At 42.7% G+C, this 17,231-nt stretch overlaps 1 protein-coding gene and 1 long non-coding RNA gene across 3 annotated transcripts in view; one reads left to right on the forward strand and one right to left on the reverse strand.

Annotated features, from left to right (window-relative positions):
- The window catches only part of LOC134761008 (uncharacterized), a 104,438-nt gene extending 97,006 nt beyond the window's left edge, over positions 1-7,432 (reverse strand). The window contains exon 1 of the long non-coding RNA XR_010139189.1: positions 7,055-7,432. This is a non-coding gene — a long non-coding RNA (uncharacterized LOC134761008). The remainder of the gene's footprint in view (positions 1-7,054) is intronic.
- A 13-nt stretch (positions 7,433-7,445) lies between these two features.
- The window catches only part of SUCLG2 (succinate-CoA ligase GDP-forming subunit beta), a 293,134-nt gene continuing 283,348 nt past the window's right edge, over positions 7,446-17,231 (forward strand). Inside the window, exon 1 of one of the 2 annotated variants that reach the window (XM_024244937.3) lies at positions 7,446-7,648. In XM_024244937.3, the coding sequence (XP_024100705.3) occupies positions 7,565-7,648 (84 nt within the window). In that variant the 5' untranslated portion in view covers positions 7,446-7,564. The remainder of the gene's footprint in view (positions 7,649-17,231) is intronic. The other variant, XM_063722010.1, reaches the window with a different exon arrangement.

The raw sequence follows: 17,231 nt of genomic DNA on the forward strand, positions 1-17,231 counted from the left end.
AATGCAGATCCTTAAGCCCCAAGACAGACCTACTGAATCAGAACTTCTGGAGAGGATGGCCCAAAGGAATTCTGTTACACATCTAAGCTAAGAACCATGGCCTGTGGCTGGGCACAGTGGCTCTTGCCTGTAATCCCATAACTTTGGGAGGCTGAGGAGGGAGAATAGCTTGAGTCCAGGAGTTTAAGACCAGCCTGGGCAACATAGTGAGCCCATCTCTATAAAAATATATATTTTTTAATTAGCCGGTTGTGGTGGCACATATATATAGTCCCACCTACTCAGGAAGCTGAGGTGGGAGGATTGCATGAGCCCAGGAATTCAAAACTGCAGTGAGCTATGATCATGCCACTGCACTCCAGCCTGGGTGACAGAGCAAGACTCCATCCCAAAAAATAAAAAAGAGAAGAAGAAAAAGAACCACTGTTGTGGTTGCTCACTTTCCAATGAGGCAGGACATTTGTAAAAGAGTGTTCCTTTAATTTTTACTTTACTGTTTAAAAGAAGCTATCTTAATAATATTGAAGGTGCTGAACTCCACAGGTTCCAATTGCAATAGGAATTTAGGTTTTGTTTCTAACTTCTTTTCCACAGTCAATCTAATGCTACTTTTCTCTTTTGGTTCAAGAACCTCCACAGTCCTTTGTGTAAATGTTCTTTCCTCAACTTTTACCATCTTCTTCATCCAGCTCCAAATTCCCTGCCAAAAGAATGTCATCACCCTTGTTTCCATCATTTCATCTTGTTCTCTGTTTTTAGTCTCTTCCGCTGACCTTGTCTCCAGCTGGGCCTTCCCTAAGTTAATGATGTTCCTTACTCTTCCTCCTTTCTCATCTTGACTTTGACCTGTCACCACTCCTCTAAACTCGCTTCCTGTGAATTCTCTCCAGGATGCAGTGAGAATTTCTCTTGAGCACATTTCAGTTTTGGCAAAAGAGACACTTTTTGTCATAAATCCCTTTTCTTCTGGGCACCTTACATAGTCGTCCCTCACTGTCCATGGAGGATTGATTCCAGGAACTCCCATGGATAATAAAATTCATGGATGCTCAAATCTCTGATATAAAATGACATAGTATTTCCAAATAACCTATGCACATCTTCCTGTATACTTTAAGTCATTTTTAGATTACTTGTAATACCAAATACAATGTAAATGCTATGAAAATAGTTGCTACACTGTATTTTTTTACGTGTATCTTTTTTATTATTGTTATTTTTTTTTCCCTCAGAATATTTTCAGTCTGCAGTTGGTTGAATCATAGATGTGGAACCCACAGATACAGAGGACCGACTGTCATTTAAATAAAGCAGCTGAGAAATACCATCAAAATTAATCATTTTAATGCATTATTGAAGAGGGAAAAATAACTTGAGCACAATGACCATTCTTTCTGTGCCACTGGCAAACAATACAACTGAAGCACTGGTTAAAATGGCTGTCACAAATAGCAACAGGGATATTACCTAAGCATATAATGAAAGATCAAAAAGTTTATTCTCCTGTAAATTCCAGAAATCTGTTATCCATTAAACAATAAATAACCAAATGAAATCCACAGATGCCCTTTATTTCATCATTGTAATAGTGATTTTCATTCTTGACATGCAGCAGCATGAACTGAAATATGTAACTCATGAAAATTAGGGTTGCTTCTTAAAATATTCTATTCAGCTCTGCTGGTTATAATGAGTTAGTATTTGTCAAACAGTTTTTATGCTTAAGTGAAAAGGTAATGATAAAACACCACCAGAACTGCTAGATGTAGTATCCCTTTGCTGGGTTTCATGATATGTCTCTCTGGTAAATCCGGGCCCCTGGAGTAATCAGTGCGAATATGAAAAATGAGCACATTATTTCACTGTTAACAGGCACTGCTAAGATGAAAGCGAAGGCATATAGGCCTGCTGATGTTTTTATTTTTCTTTTTGCAATGATTAACTGAGTAAGAAACAGTATAGCCAAGGTGCTAGAAATACAAAGCTTAATCGTAGAGTTTTAGAACTTCATATTTCAAATGCATGCAGTTTGTGAGAAGTGTTACACTGTCAACTCACAGCTCAAATAAGATGTCATACTTGACCTTCATTTTACTAATAGGAAAACTGAGGTTCACAGATATAAATACTAAGAAATAAACACACGAAAAAGAGTTCTTAGTCAAATAATGAAGGCATGGTAGGTAACAGCCACTGGGATCTCAAGTGTTTGAGGAGGCATCTCATTGGCAAAATAGGTACTATCATAATTCCCTTTTCACAGATCAAGGAATTGAGATTGTTAAGTAACTGGTCCAGGGTCATGGAGCTTTTAAATTGCAGAGTCAACACTTGCAATGTCTACCTCTGTGCTTCAGTCTGATACCAGAGTGCAGAATGCTTTCGATAGTGCTATTGCCTATGGCCATAGTTACTGTTCAAGCAGTTCACAATTGCCATTTTGACACAGCAAAAGCATAGAATAGCTGTTCATTCATGTTAAGCCAATGCTTCTACATGTCACAGCTGATTTAGACCACGGGTAGAAACTGGGTCTGGTACCAGGTGTCAAGGCTCTCTGAAAGCACCAGTCATCATCTCCATCTATGATTTATCAACTTTTTGTCCTCCATTTAGGAACCAAATGGGGGATAGCAGAGTAACTAGTCTTTGGATTCACCAGGAAACATCTTGAGAGTTCACCACTATGGTTTGCTTTGTTTGCTTTTTTAGTTCTCAAACTAAAGAACACTTTGAAAAGATTATTTAAAATGCAGGCCCCAGTCTCCATCCTAAGTGATTCTGATTTCATGAGTATGAGGTGCAGACTACGAATCTGAATATTTGAAACTCTAAAACAAAATGTAATGGTTCCTTGACCACTACTCTCTATCCTCTTCTTGGAGGCAACCACTTTAGGCTCTTAATACTTTTGTCTGGCATTTGTACATCTCTGTAATTCTCCAGTGCTATGAAGATAAATTACAAAGTGTCAGGGGTCTCCTAACCTACATCTCAGATTGGCCCTGGTGTTTCACATTTGATATCAAGCAAATATTTGTTACAGACCCACTAGAGGAAGAAAAAGAACATTTATGAAGTCTTTACTATGCCCAAGGTCTTTACATGTAATATCTGATCATCGACTACTTACTACTACCCTAAGAAGCAAGTATTTCCCTAGTCACAGGTGTTCAAGGGGGTGGAGGTCAGATTTGAATCCAATCCAGTTTGGCTGAAAACTTAATGCTTGTTCCAGGAAAGCACAGCGCAGAACTCTGGTAGAATCTAGATTCCCTGTCCTCAAAGAGATTCCTATTTTGGGGAGGTTGGAGGGTGGAAACGGGGAGTATGAAATACGGAGAAATCTTACGAGGAACTCTATAACGCAATTAATTCCACATATGTTTATTGATTACTTTTTCTAATCCAAGTCCAGTGCTAGACACTGGAGGTGCTACATGAATGGTTATCTTTCTTCCTTCTGTCCCTTCTCCCCTACTCCATTGCTGCAGAGAAGGCAGAATGAGATAATACGAGTAAAGACACCGAGGAATTGCTGATGAAAGATTTGGACCCCAGAGCCGAGGATGAGACAGTCTTCCAATTCAGACAGGAAAACTCTTAGGAGGCTGATAAGCCTGGAAAGACCCCAAGTTACGCACCAGTAGACAGTGAACCAATCAAAGAATGCCAAATATACTTGGATGACAATCAGAAAGCCTCTCCCGACTCCGACTCCACTTTCAAAAATCCCACCATAATAGAATAATCGCATCTTAAAAGAACACTCATCGATCTAAGACTGTCTTAAGAGTCTCTCCTTTATCTCTATAAAACAAACACTTATTTCAAACGCCTTCTAGTCTCATTTGGAAGGAAAGTGATAGTAGCCAACTCCCTTAGCATAGTAACGTCTGAATAAACAGTCTTTGATTAATTCTATAGGTGGTCTTCCTCCTTTTGGCAAAATGTTCACAAGCTCTCACCAAGTTTAAACGTTCACTCTCAAACATTAGCAAGTCTTCGCTCTATCCCGGCGGACCCAGTAGGGGTAATGATGAACAATATGGAAACTGAAATCCAGTTTTGTCAAGAGGAGGGTGCTTAGAGTGATTGGAGTCCAGCTTTGGGAAATTTGATCCCAAGCTGTGTCACCTTTGGCAAGTTACATGACCTTAGAGTCATGTAAATGTCATGTGGAACTCTGTGGCCAAGTTTCTCTCTGGCAAAATGGGAATAACAGTAGGACCCCATTTGCAGGGCTCCCGTGAAGATTAAATGACTGAAAACAGAGGCAGCAGAGTGTAAGTATCAGGAAATAGTATGAGTTTGCCATTTAATAAAAAAGAATCCATGAGTCCATACTGATACAAGTGAATAAAAGAATTCACTGATGAATAGTGTTACAGTGAACTAAATATGGCCTGAAGACTCAGTACTTCTATATTTGAGTCCTTGTGGACGAACTGCAACCTAGCTTAATAGGTAGACAAGATTAAAAACCTAACTTAGAAGTATGCGCCTAAAACAACAGCTAAGTCTTGGCCAATCCCAGTGGCCATATTTCAACCATTTATACATTGCTGAGTGTTCAAACTGTGTAAGGCAAATGCCAGGCTGTAACCAATCCATCTGTTCCATACCTCACTTCTGATTTCTGTAAGTCATTTCCCTTTTTTTGTCTATAAATCTTCTTCCACCACGTGGCTGCGCTGGAGTCTCTGTGAATCTACTGTGATTCTGGGGGCTGCCCGATTGGCGAACCGTTCATTGCTCAATTAAACTCCTTTACATGTAATTCAGCTGAAGTTTTTCTTTCCTCAATGGAGATGATGGAAAGACAATGCAGTTTTTCTGAGTAGAATACAAACTAATAAATGTAGGACGGAGTTAGACCTTGCCACTTTGCCACCATCGTGACAATAATTGATTTAAGCAATCATCATCATCCTTATCATCAAAAGATGCTACATCTAGTGGGTAAAATTATGTCTCGAAATGGGCTACAAATTATATTAAAATAAAAATCCTCAGCTCCCCCACTTCCCAAAGAGATTGGGAAAGAAGCTAGTAGCAACAGCTGTCTACTTCTGTTACATTGTACCTTTTTTCATGATCATATGCTCAAGAACGAGTAAGGTTAAGAAAAAATCTAAAATAGTGCTTAATTTGGGGGTGGGTGGAAGGGATGTGAATCTCATCTCTTATCAGACCTGCCACCTCTGGCAAGTCACTTAACCTCTGTGCACCTCAGTTTTCTCTTCTGCAAAATGGGGATTGTACACTTCTACTCGTTTAAAACTTTGCTATGAAGACTAAACAAGTTTATATTTGTCAAGCGCCTGGCACACATTAACTTTGCTGTTGTTTTTATTATATGCACATTGCTTAGACTCGTGTAAACTCTGTGAAAGGGAAATAATCGTAAACTCTGTGAAAGGGAAATAATCTTGGGACTCCCAAATCACTAAGGTAAAGGGAAAAGTTAAGGTGGGAACTGCTTAGGGCAAACCTGCCTCCCATTCTATTCAAAGTCATCCCTCTGCTCACAGAGACAGAGACACACACAGCTGATTGCTTCCTTTGGAAAGGCTAATCAGAAACCCAAAAGAATGTAACCCTTTGTGTCTTATCTACCTATAACCTAGAAGCCCCTCCTTGTTTCCAGTTGTCTCGCTTTTCTGGACCGAACCAATGTACATTTTACATATATTGATGTCTCATAGCTCCCTAAAATGTATAAAACCAACTTGTGTCCTCGACCACACCTTGGGCACATGTCAGGACCTCCTGAGGCTGTGTCACAGGCACGTGTCCTTAACTTTGGCCAAATAAACTTCTTAAATTGATTGAGACCTGTGTCAGGTATTTGGGGTTCACAACTCCAAATGAATGTCGCTTTTATCACTCTGATTACCGGGCTTAAAATCCTCCAACAGCTTTGTGTCCAGAATTGGTTCCTTCCCGTGAGTTCTTAATCGTCTCGCTGACTTCCAGAATGAAACTGCAGACCCTCGCGGTAAAGATGGTGTGTCCAGAATTTGTTCCTTCAGATGTTCAGATGTATCCCGAGTTTCTTCCTTCTGGTGAGTCTGTGGTCTCGCTAACTTCAGGAGTGAAGCCGCAGACCTTTACAGCGAGTGTTACAGCTCTTAAAGGTGGCACGTCCAGAGTTGTTTGTTCCTTCAGGTGGGTTCGTGGTCTCGCTGACTTCAGGACTGAAGCCACAGACTTCACAGTGAGCGTTACAGCTCTTAAAGGTGGCCCGTCCGGAGTTGTTTGTTCCTGCCTGTGGGTTCGTGGTCTAGCTAACTTCAGGAATGAAGCTGCAGACCTTCGCAGTGAGTGTTACAGCCTTTGAAGGTGGGGCGTCCAGAGTTGTTCATTCCGCCCAGTGGGTTCGCAGTCTCCCTGGCCTCAGGAGTGAAGCTGCAGATCTTTGCTGTGAGTGTTACAGCTCATAAGGGTAGTGTGGACCCAAAGAGCGAGCAGCAGTAAGAGTTACTGCAAAGAGCAAAAGCACAAAGCAACCACAGCATCGAAAGGGACCACCAACAAGCTGCCACTGCAGGTTCCCCCCCATGGCCAGCTTTTATTCCCTTATTTGGCCCCACCCTCATCCTGCTGATTGGTCCACTTTACAGAGTGCTGATTGGTCCATTTTACAGAGTGCTGATTGGTGCATTTACAAACCTTTAGCTAGACACAGAGCGCTGATTGGTGCGTTTTTACAGAGTGCTGATTGGTGTGTTTACAAACCTTTATAGAGACACAGAGCGCTGATTGATGCATTTACAATCCTTTAGCTAACAGAAAAGTTTTCCAAGTCCCCACCTGATTAGCTAGACACAGAGTGCTGACTGGTGTATTTACAAACCTTTAGCTAGACACAGAGCGCTGATTGGTGCTTTACAATCCTTTGGCTAGACAGAAAAGTTCTCCAAGTCCCCAACCCACCCACCGGGCTTCACCTCTCAGCTTTACATTGATCTTAGGTTAAGGATAGAACAAAACAAAACACCCACAACTCCCTAAGGGATGGAGAGCCTCCAGTGACCTCTCCTTGATTCACCTGAGGCCCTGGGCTGCAGGAACCTCACCTGTCTCTATTCCTTAAAGTCTCAGCTCAAACACCACTGTCCCAGATAGGTCTCCGTGACGACAGGACTAGACCAGGGTTTTCTGCGGAGGGCGTCAGCTCCGTGAGCCACCCTTCCAGCACCCACTGCCATGGCCAATATTCGCTTGTTTGGCCGTCCAGGGACTGTTTGAGCCCCAAGACCGCAGGGCTCGGGGGTCTGTCTTTGCTCAGGACCATAACCCGGGGACTGCACTGTAGGCCCTCAGGCCTTGGGAAGGCTCAAAGTGAACCGGGGCCGGGTGGGGGAACGAGGGCTCTGCAGCCTTAAGAATGCCTGTGCCCCGGGGACGCAGGGGGCAGGCCCGGCCCGGCCCGCCTCTGCCTCCTCCTCCTCCTCCTCCCCGCGCCCGCTTCTCCGACCCCTCCTCCCGCTGCTCTTCCTCCGCCTCCTTCCCCTGCCCGCGCCCGCCCTATTGCCCCGTGCCGAGTTTCCTGTTTAAGATGGCGTACCGCGTAGCAGCGCAGGCCGGGAAGCTTCTGCGAGCCCTAGTGCTGCGGCCCCGCTTCCTGGTGGCCGGGTCCCAGGTGAGCGTGGCGGCAGGAGCTGCGGGCGCTAGCAGCGGCGCCGGCCGGCCCGGGCTTCCCTCGCCCCCTGCTACTCTTGGTCTCCGCCTGGCCCCGTGCGCGGCCCCTCGGGCGCCCCACTTCGGGAGGTGACGCGGCGCCGGGCCCAGGCGCAGGAGGGAACCCCGCTCCAGTGTGGGGCAGGGGCGGCGCGGGGGCGGCCCCGGGTCCCTCGGGGTATGAGCGACCCAGCGCACTAGAGTTTCCGCTGTCTGCCCGCGCAGACTCATGGCGAAGGCACTGAAGCACGCGCTGGACGCAAGTTTAAGAGAAGTTTCTTGGACGGGGTTTTGGAACTCTGAGGTTTTATTGGCAGCTCTACTAATTCTGCTTTTCAAACTTCTGGCACTAACCCTGAGCACATTTAGGCCACGTGATAAACGTGCCTAGAAACCCATTTCATCCCAACTAGGAACTCGCCCCCTAGGGTGAACGTCCTGCAGGCTACCTGCTTTTGCAGACTTTTAAGGTGCCTGAGTTGGTCAAATCCATGGGTCAAGAAGAAAAATGGGAAACGATCTTTCTCCTCTTTTCAATGAAAAATCAGGCCTGTCACTAAAACGCATTAGACCATTGACCCTGTCCTTGTCCTCCTTGTTGATGGAGAATGAAATCAAAGAGGGTCAGTGGTGGGCTGGATAGCGATTGGAACTTGGCCTCTAGGAGATTTTTACCTTCTGCAGATGGCAAGCGTTACAATAGTCAGAAGGACTTCAGGGAAGTTTTGAGTTGGTGATGACTCTTGGAGAAATCACTCAACCACTGAACTGGTTAGTCTCCGTAGATTATCTCTCTTCCCTTTTAAAGAAAGCACAGTCTGGGATTCAGCCACAGCAGAGTTGACCTTGCCTATTTCCCCATTTTTAGTTGATGAGAGGCAAATTATCACTCATACAATTTTAACCAGGATGTGCATAGTATAGTTTTTTAGCAAATTTAAAAAATAGCGATTAATGATTTTTTGAGTTACTCTAAACTTTGGTTATGACATCTGTGAGCTATTTTTACCCTTCTCCTTTCATTTCCTGCCTCCCCATTTCTCTGTTATTGTTAGTGTAAATTTAAAAGGTGCTAATACTTACTACTGTAATATTCTTAATAGGTGCTTGACAGTATATATTGAGGTAGCAAAAGGAATGGCAGTTTTGTCTAATTAAAACTCACTAATAACTGTTGTAATGGAGTAAGGAGAATACCTCCAGGTGATGAAGTCCTATTCATTATTTGTTAGAAAAACAAGAACTAGGGTGCTAACCATGAGTGTAGACTTGAATTGATGAGAAACATGGGGCCCAGGGCAGTGAAAACTCATGAATTGTACAGAGAAACTGAAAATGCAGAGTGTTGAGCTGAAATATGTGAAGCCTACGTCCCTAACCAAGAGATAAGAGGCTGAACACAACACAGGAGAAAATCTGGTTGGGGAGAGATACTCTTGGTTTGTAAAGAAAACTGGATAAAAAGATCTGTTAGCACACCCCATCTGGTTACTATGATTTACATACTTGTGGATGATGTGTTATTCTGTAACGTCTTAGAAGACAAAAATACGTTTTTTTAAAGATGAAAATGTATACAGTGTCCAAGAACTGGAAATGGACATTAGCAATGTCCCAGCTCATTTCATAGGTAGAGAAATTGAGGCCTAAGGAAGTTCAATGACATATTCAACGATACAGTGAGAGTTTGTGGCATTTTAGACTAAAGGCTTACCTTTACGTTTCCATTACACCATGCTGTTTCCTGGTGAGTATATACTTCCTCATGAAAATATATTATATCAACATGCAAATTAATCTGCATACCAGTAGTAACTATATAACATCCAAGTCATTAGCACCACTGACACATTTTTATTTTTTTCTTTATGACCATCTTAGAATTGTCCATAAAAATGGTGAATATTACTCATGACTTGTAATAAAGTCTATTTTCAAATTCTTGGGTGCTTCCTATGATCTGTTTCATGTACACTGATTTGATATTATGTTTCCATAGTCCCTTGCCCGTGGCAGACATTGCAGTAAAACATGGCCCACTTCTCTCATCATACTTAAGAATCCTCACCAAGTGTCTCAGAAATCTGTTGCCACTCTTGGCCCAGACCTATTTTATACCACCAGGCCTTGTGAAAAACTGTTGTCTGTACAGAAATAAAAGACCCAGTTTCTGCTTAGAGAAATAACTTTAACTGGTCTCTCAAAGATACCCATAGAATGACATTTTGTCTACCCCCTCCCTGTGGTTAAATTTAACATTTGACACATATTCCTGATGCTTAGTGTCATTGAAGTTTTTTTTTTTTCACCTTTGCTGTTAGCTTTACTGTTTCAACTTTTGATTGATAATACGTCCTTAAAGGGTCCACTTTAGTCGTTTCTTATTTTTCATATAGTTTTTATTCAGCCCATACCATTTGGCAGGACTGTTGTAGGCCCTGGGGTTTGGGGATGGTGAATGAGGCAGGCAGAGTCTTTGGCCATGTGATACTTTATTTTAATGGAGGTGGGAGAGAGTGAGCTAGTACACATATAACCAATAATGAAAATGATTTCAGCCAATGACAGATTCTGTGAAGAAAATCAGTCAGGGTCATGGGATGGAGAATGAATTGCTTCACAGCAGGGTAGTTTAGACTGGATGATCAGAGGAGACCTATTTGATATGGTATGTTTTTGATTGGCATAGTTTTTTAAACTGAAATATAAGACATACTAAAAAATGAACAATTATAAATGAACAACTTGATGAATTTTCATAAACTGAATGCACACCCAGCTAACTAGGTACAGATGAAGAAAACGATCATTTAACAACAACCCAGAGGCCCCCTGGTGCTCCTGCCTGTCACTACCTCCACCCTACGAAGGGTCACTAGTCCCCTGACTTACAACACTGGTTTTGTTCAGTTTTGTACTTTAGGTGAAATTATATGTGTGCATACACATAATTGACATTGCTCAGCATTATATGTAAGTGATCCTGGAGATGGTCTTTTTGACATTTGAGCTGAGACCTGAGTGATGAAAGGTAGCCAGCTAGGTGAGACTAAGGGGAAGTGTGTTAAGCAGAGCAGACAGCAAGTGCAAACACTGAGATGAGAATGAGCTGGGCATGTCTAGGTAATTAGAGGGGGAAAGTGGTAGTAGACTAGGTCTGAGAGGAAGACAAGGGCCAAATCACGTGGAGACCTGCAGGGTCTGCTAAGGAGGTTTCAGGGGTTTAAACCCTACAGAGGCTGAATCCCAGTCCTGGCAGCCGAAGCACAGGCATGTAATTAATGTACTGTACATGCCCCCTATTATAAATCTAAGATAGGCTGGCTTTGAAACTTTTAGCAGAGTGGTGTTCAGTGAATTTAGCAGTAAGAGTCTAACCATGGTTAGAAGTCTTTCCAAAGACCTAAATCCTGGTAGACAGGGGCCATGTTGCTGTGTCCATATAGCCAAGTGAACAGAGTGTGCAGTACTTGGTGGTGTAACATAGCAAGGCACTGCCATGGTGGGCAAGATACGAGTGCATACTGCCAGTCAAGTCTTAGGGGAAATGTTGGCTGAGGGCACTGAGTTTGAAATGGTTCTTAAAGTTAAGTCTAAGCACAGTTTTGTTGTGCTTAGGGTATTTCCCCTCTCTTATGGCTAGTTGAAGTTCATGGAGCTCTCTTGTAGGAGAAGTATTGCCTTTCAGGCCTCCAATTTTATTTTACTTTTTTTTTGAAAGAGAGTCTCACTCTCACCCAGGCTGGAGTGCGGTGGCCTCATCTTGGCTCACTACAACCTCCTCCTCCTGGGTACAAGCGATTCTCCTGCCTCAGCCTCCTGAGTAGCTGGTACTACAGATGCACGCCACCATGCCTGGCTGATTTTTGTATTTTTAGTAGAGATGGGGTTTCGCCATGTTGGCCAAGTTTGTCTCAAACCCCTGACCTCAAGTGATCTGCCCCCTTCGGCCTCCCAAAGTGTTGGGATTACAGATGTGGGCCACTATCCCTGGCCAGGCCTCCAATTTTAGAATCCTTGTTGTATGTTTTCTATGCAGCCCAGAGCTTCTGTCCAGGGACTTACAGAGGAATGTATGTTGTCAAAGAGAACTGCTTAAACCCATGCCCCTGCTGTTGTATACTGAGAAAGAATGGCTCCAGCCTAATTTTCTGCCTTTACGGAAGTGGGAGGACAAAGATGGATGCATGACTTTTATTAGTGAAGGACTAAAGGTTATGGGCAAGTTCTTATCAGCTAAATGAGGCTGTGGCGGCTGCATTGGAAGTTGTGACTTACCTAAATCTGCTTCTTGCCTAGGAGAATAAATATTTGACTTTTTTCTTTTTTTAAAATGAAGTACAGCTGCAATTTCTGCTTTTAGAAAAGGGAATCCATCTCAAATAATTTAGATGCTAAACTATTGACCTTCTTTGTGGGGAAAACCGTTAAGTGATAGCTTTGTCCTAAATTGGTTTTGTTTACTGTAAATAAGGCATTTCTTTTATGGGTGAGTGACTGAGTGCACAGACCCACAGTAGTGAGAACTTTCCTGCCCTTGTACCCTGGTCTAGTTCTGCAGGCGCAAAGCCCAGAAAATCACTGAAATATGGCATATTTGGGGGAGGAAAAGAAATTACATAAGTAACCTCAGATCATTTGTCTTTCAGCTGTCTTTACCACTCAATCTGTAATTGTCACTTGATGCATCACTTTCTGTTACTTGATGGAAAAGTTTTATTGAAGAACTTGAGAGATTTGGAAATATTTGAACAAATGATAATATCAGTACACTAATGAAATTTGGAGATTAATCCTGAGAGTTTGTGAGGAAGGTGGAGGTGATGGAGAAGGCAGTCCGAGTGAATTCATGCAGAGGCAGAGGTGAGAGAACAGGGGGAGAGTAGTTGTAGTGAGCAGTTTAGTATGGAGAAGGGAGAGGCGGTGGGTAGCAGAAGTTGAGGGACAGTGGCACTTTTGGGTATACAAGGAAGTCTGAATGGGGCTTCAGAAAGCCCAGAACTCAGCAGGGAATAATTTAACCCCCACAACTGAAAAATCAAACAAATATCATTTATGTAGCAAATATTTTCTGAATGCTTATTACAGCTCATGCTTTATAGAATGTTGGGCCGATAAATATGACTGAGTGAATGCAGACAGGAATAAGATACACAGCTCCTACCTTCAGAGAGCACAGAGGTACAACTGGCCTATAAACCTCTAGTTATACTTAAACATAGTGGGTACTGCAATTGAGCTGTGTTCTTAGCCTTCTAAGACACTGTTGGCCTCTGTTAACCACTTACCCTGTGTCTGCAGCACTTTTCCCTCTGATCACTCATTGCCTGATCTCTGTCTTCATCAGCTTCCTGATTCAATGTTGATTCCTCAAATAGGCTTTTTCCTAATTATCTTACCCGGCCCCGCCTTTCCAGGGATTATTCTCTGTACCCTTACCTGCTTTGTTCTTTATAACACTTGACTGTACCTGGTAGTGTTATTTGTTTATTGGCCATCTTCCCCGCTCTCCTACAAATGTAAGAATGTAAGCTCCACAAAGGCAAAGTGATACAGCTTAATGTAACAGCGTGAGTGATTCCCCAGCTGGCTGGAGTGGGTATTCAGTAAGCATTTGTGGTCTCAGTGAATGAGTAGGGTGCACAGAGAAGGGAGAGGGAGGTAAGGAACAGGAGAAGTTGAGGGGTGATGTGGCCCATTTCAGCAAATGAGGAAGAAGGAAGGGGCTATAGAAATCCTAGTTGTGAAAGGGTCCTCATAATCATAGAACTATTCCTTGGGCATGTAGTGTATAACAAGACTGTGTGAGGTACTCTCCACACATTATTTCTTTAACCCTTACAACATCACTGCAGGGGAGATTTCACAGTCTCCATGTTTTATAGAAGCAATCAGAGGCATAGAGAGGCCCTATAGTCATTTGCTTAAAATCACAGTGCCAGGGAGTCACCCGCCTCATGCTGATAAAGGACTTATGCTGTTAAATTATTAAGCTCTGTCACTGTAAGATCCTAGTTGGGCTGAACTAGGCAGTTAAACTGATTGCTTACCTTTCCCCATCTTTTTGCCCTTGAGTGACACTCGCCTTTGGTCATTTGGACTTGTGCTGATGAAGGTATGCTAATCAACTCGGCATGGTTGCCCTTTCTGGACTCTTATCCACCTTCCTCTTTCTCTGGCTTCAGGGTCTTGTCAACAGAGTAGTAGGGGGATTAAAGACACGAAGTCTGGGTTCAAATTCAACGGAGTTCAAATTCTTATGGGATCTCCCATGTTCTTTCTCTGCAACCTGGAGCAAATTATTGAACCTGACTGAGCCTCAATTTACTGTTACTTGAAAAGGGGATCGTTTGCACAGATGGTTACAAAGATTAAATAAGATGATATTTAAGACATTTGGCATATGACCCGATGGTGGGCCCAGGATGATTATTTCTCTTGCACTGAATTTGAAGCTAAATTCGCTGGTCTTTTTAAAAGGCTTTATTGAGCTAGAATAATTTTGTTTTCCCAGATTCAGTAAGAATTTATCATGTGCTGCCATCTCAGGGTTAGTCACTGGCTTGGTGCTTCCATACATTTTATTTCACTTCGTCCTTGCAGTAGCTATGTGAAATAGGAGTTATTGTTCCCAGCTTACTTCTGGGGAATCTGAGGCTCAGAGGGGTGAAGATCTGCCTCCCGGGCTCTGATTATCTTCAGGATTCCACAGTTGGGATGAATGTCTGGTGAAGCCTGAGGTGGCAGTAGGGAGGCTCACATGGGGAGCTTAATTGTACCATCCTGGTTATTACTCATTTCACAAACATTTACATGTCTCAGTGTTGACTTAGTAGCGACGGCTGCTGGACCTCGTGCATCAAAGATTTGAGGTGAGGGAACACTTAAAGAATTGGCAGTAGCCACAGCATGAACCAAAGGCCAACTGGACATGACTTTCAATGTGTGCTTAGCACAAACTACTGCCCTCAGCGTTTCAAGAATGCTGGAGAAATTGTGAAATGTCATTGCCTTTGCGGAGTGGGCTTTGGGGGATGGTGTTGAAGGATGGAGTTTCCTGGTATTCTGGGTTCAGACTTTGACCAGTGTACTGAGTATGGTCAGCTTTTACCCTTTCTAGAAATGATTCCAAAAGAATAGGACTTAGGCAGTAGCCATGAATGCATAGATTTCTAACATTTACCTTTGAATTTTATTTTTATTTTAAAATTGGAGGGATTTGACATAATATATGAATTGATAATGGAGACATGGCAAAGCACAAGGCATGGTTTGTGTAAGTTTGGGTCCTGTGGGTGGGAGTGGGGGGACTAGCATCTTTTTTCTGCTCCCATCCATTTCTGCCTGTGCTTGCTGTATTTCCATTTGTGGGCTGTCTTAGTCCCAGAATTGTGACTTGAGAGCCCTAAGGAGGTTCAGGAGGGCTGCCTTGTAAAGTTTGAGGTGAGAAATGAGGCCAGAGACAACAGCAAGGACAAGATTGCTGATCCTGGTAGGCCTGGTAATGAAGCTAAGTTTGTTCTTGAGGAGGGCAATGGGGAGACATTGAAGGGTTTTAGACAGTGAAGTGGCAAGGGCAGTTTAATGCGTAGAGTACTCTTTCTGGATATAGTGTGGAGAGGGTTGGAGAAATGCAAGAATGGAGATCATTTGGGCGACTTTGGCACCAATTCAGTCTATGAGTCATTATGCCAGGATACTAGACGTACACCATGAGTGGAATCAGACTGCCCGGGTTTAACTCTTGCCTTCAGCACTCCATAGCTTTGTGATCTTGTGACAATTACTTATTTTTCTTTGTAAGATTCCTTTTTTTTTTTCTTTTTCACATTTCAGTATCTCTGAAAGCTGAATTTACTTATTTTTATTTATATTTTTTCAGACAGTCTCACTCTGTTGCCCAGGCTTGAGTGCAGTGGTGAGATCTTGGCTCTCTGCAACCTCCACCTCCCAGGTTCAAGTGATTCTCCTGACTCAGCCTCCCAAGTAGCTGGAATTACAGGTGTACACCACCACATCTAGCTAATTTTTGTATTTTTAGTAGACATGGAGTTTCACCATGTTGGCCAGGCTTGTCTTGAACTCCTGACCTCAGGTGATCCGCCTACCTGGGCCTCACAAAGTGCTAGGATTAAGGCATGAGCCACCGCGCCCGGCCAAACTTCATAGTTTCGATATTGTCTGGTTTTAAGTAAGGGATCCACCCCCATCTTACTGTCTGTGGCTGAAGTCGGGAGGCCTGTGGAGAAGAACAGCACCATGCTTTCCTCCCTTGCCTGAAGCAGGGCTCAGGGCTCTGGGTACAGTGTCTGGGGAGTGGCCTGATCCATTTAGGGCACCATTTTCTCCCCTCCTCTCCCCTGTCCTCCCGTCCACTCCGTTCCCCTCCCCTCCCCATGCCCACAGCATTGATTGGCGTGCCCACAGCATTGATTGGAAGTAGGGATCAGCATTATAGCTTTACCAGAAAATATTAAGGTTTTCTCCTTATCAATGGAGATGTCTTCACATTTTTATAAGGAACTATTTTTTATCCTTTGCTTTTTGTCCCCAGCTTCTGCTTGTACTCTCTTACCTGTTGTTAAGATGCTGTGTTATACCACCTGGACTTGAAGGACTTATTTGAGTTAGTAAGTCCTTTCCTACCTTTGAAAGAAAGGGGGAAAACCAGTTCTCGTAGGCATTCTGATTCCAGCCTAAGGGCTTACGTGGGCCTTTAATAAGTAATAGAAAGTGGAGAGTTATTAATTATTTTTGATTAAGGGGATAAACTATTAATGATGAGTGTTTCTTTGTTAAGATTCAGGGCCCTTTTAAAGTGATGTATCATTAAAATTGAAAGCCAACAATACAGGGAAAAAAGGAATTTTTCAGCTTTTAACTTTTTTATAATTACCATGGAAAAAAATATACGTGCTATTTGTCTCATTAGAAAAACTAAGTAAATTTTGAGATGGTGAAGTTGTAAACAGATTATCCTCATGAATTTTAAAATGATGCAGAAGGACTGAATGGCTGAGTGTTGAATAGGATGGTTGGAAATGGAGGCAGAAGGCTTGTGACTTGTCCTAAGCGAGGCTGGGCCTGAGGACGCTTTTAGGATTGGAGTCCTACATCCAAAACTCACAGCATAGCATGTTGTGAGTGTCTAATGGATCCTTTCTTTTTTGTTTGATATGAGTTTATGATGAGGCTTTTATGACCAGTATAAAATAGCTTTTATGACTATATTTTATATAAAATATAATTTTAATATGGGTGGAGACTTACAGAGTTAAACTTCCTAGTAAGACGAGAGAAAAATACTAAATTTTCTTTATGTTAAAGGGCCCCAAGTGAGAATATTTAGTAGTCGTATTTCATTTTGCTTAATATTGGCAATATATCAGTAATTTTACACTTATGGTAAGCCAAGAGTCACAGTGTTCCTTTCTTGAAGATATTTTGTCATGTGCTACAGGATGAATCTGTTTCCTCCTGCATACTTAGAGTCCTTCTTTTCAGGTCAGTGGAATATTTTTCCTGGAATTTTGACATTAAGCAAC

This window comes from Pongo abelii, chromosome 2, assembly GCF_028885655.2.
Source record: "Pongo abelii isolate AG06213 chromosome 2, NHGRI_mPonAbe1-v2.0_pri, whole genome shotgun sequence".
Lineage (NCBI taxonomy): Eukaryota > Metazoa > Chordata > Mammalia > Primates > Hominidae > Pongo > Pongo abelii.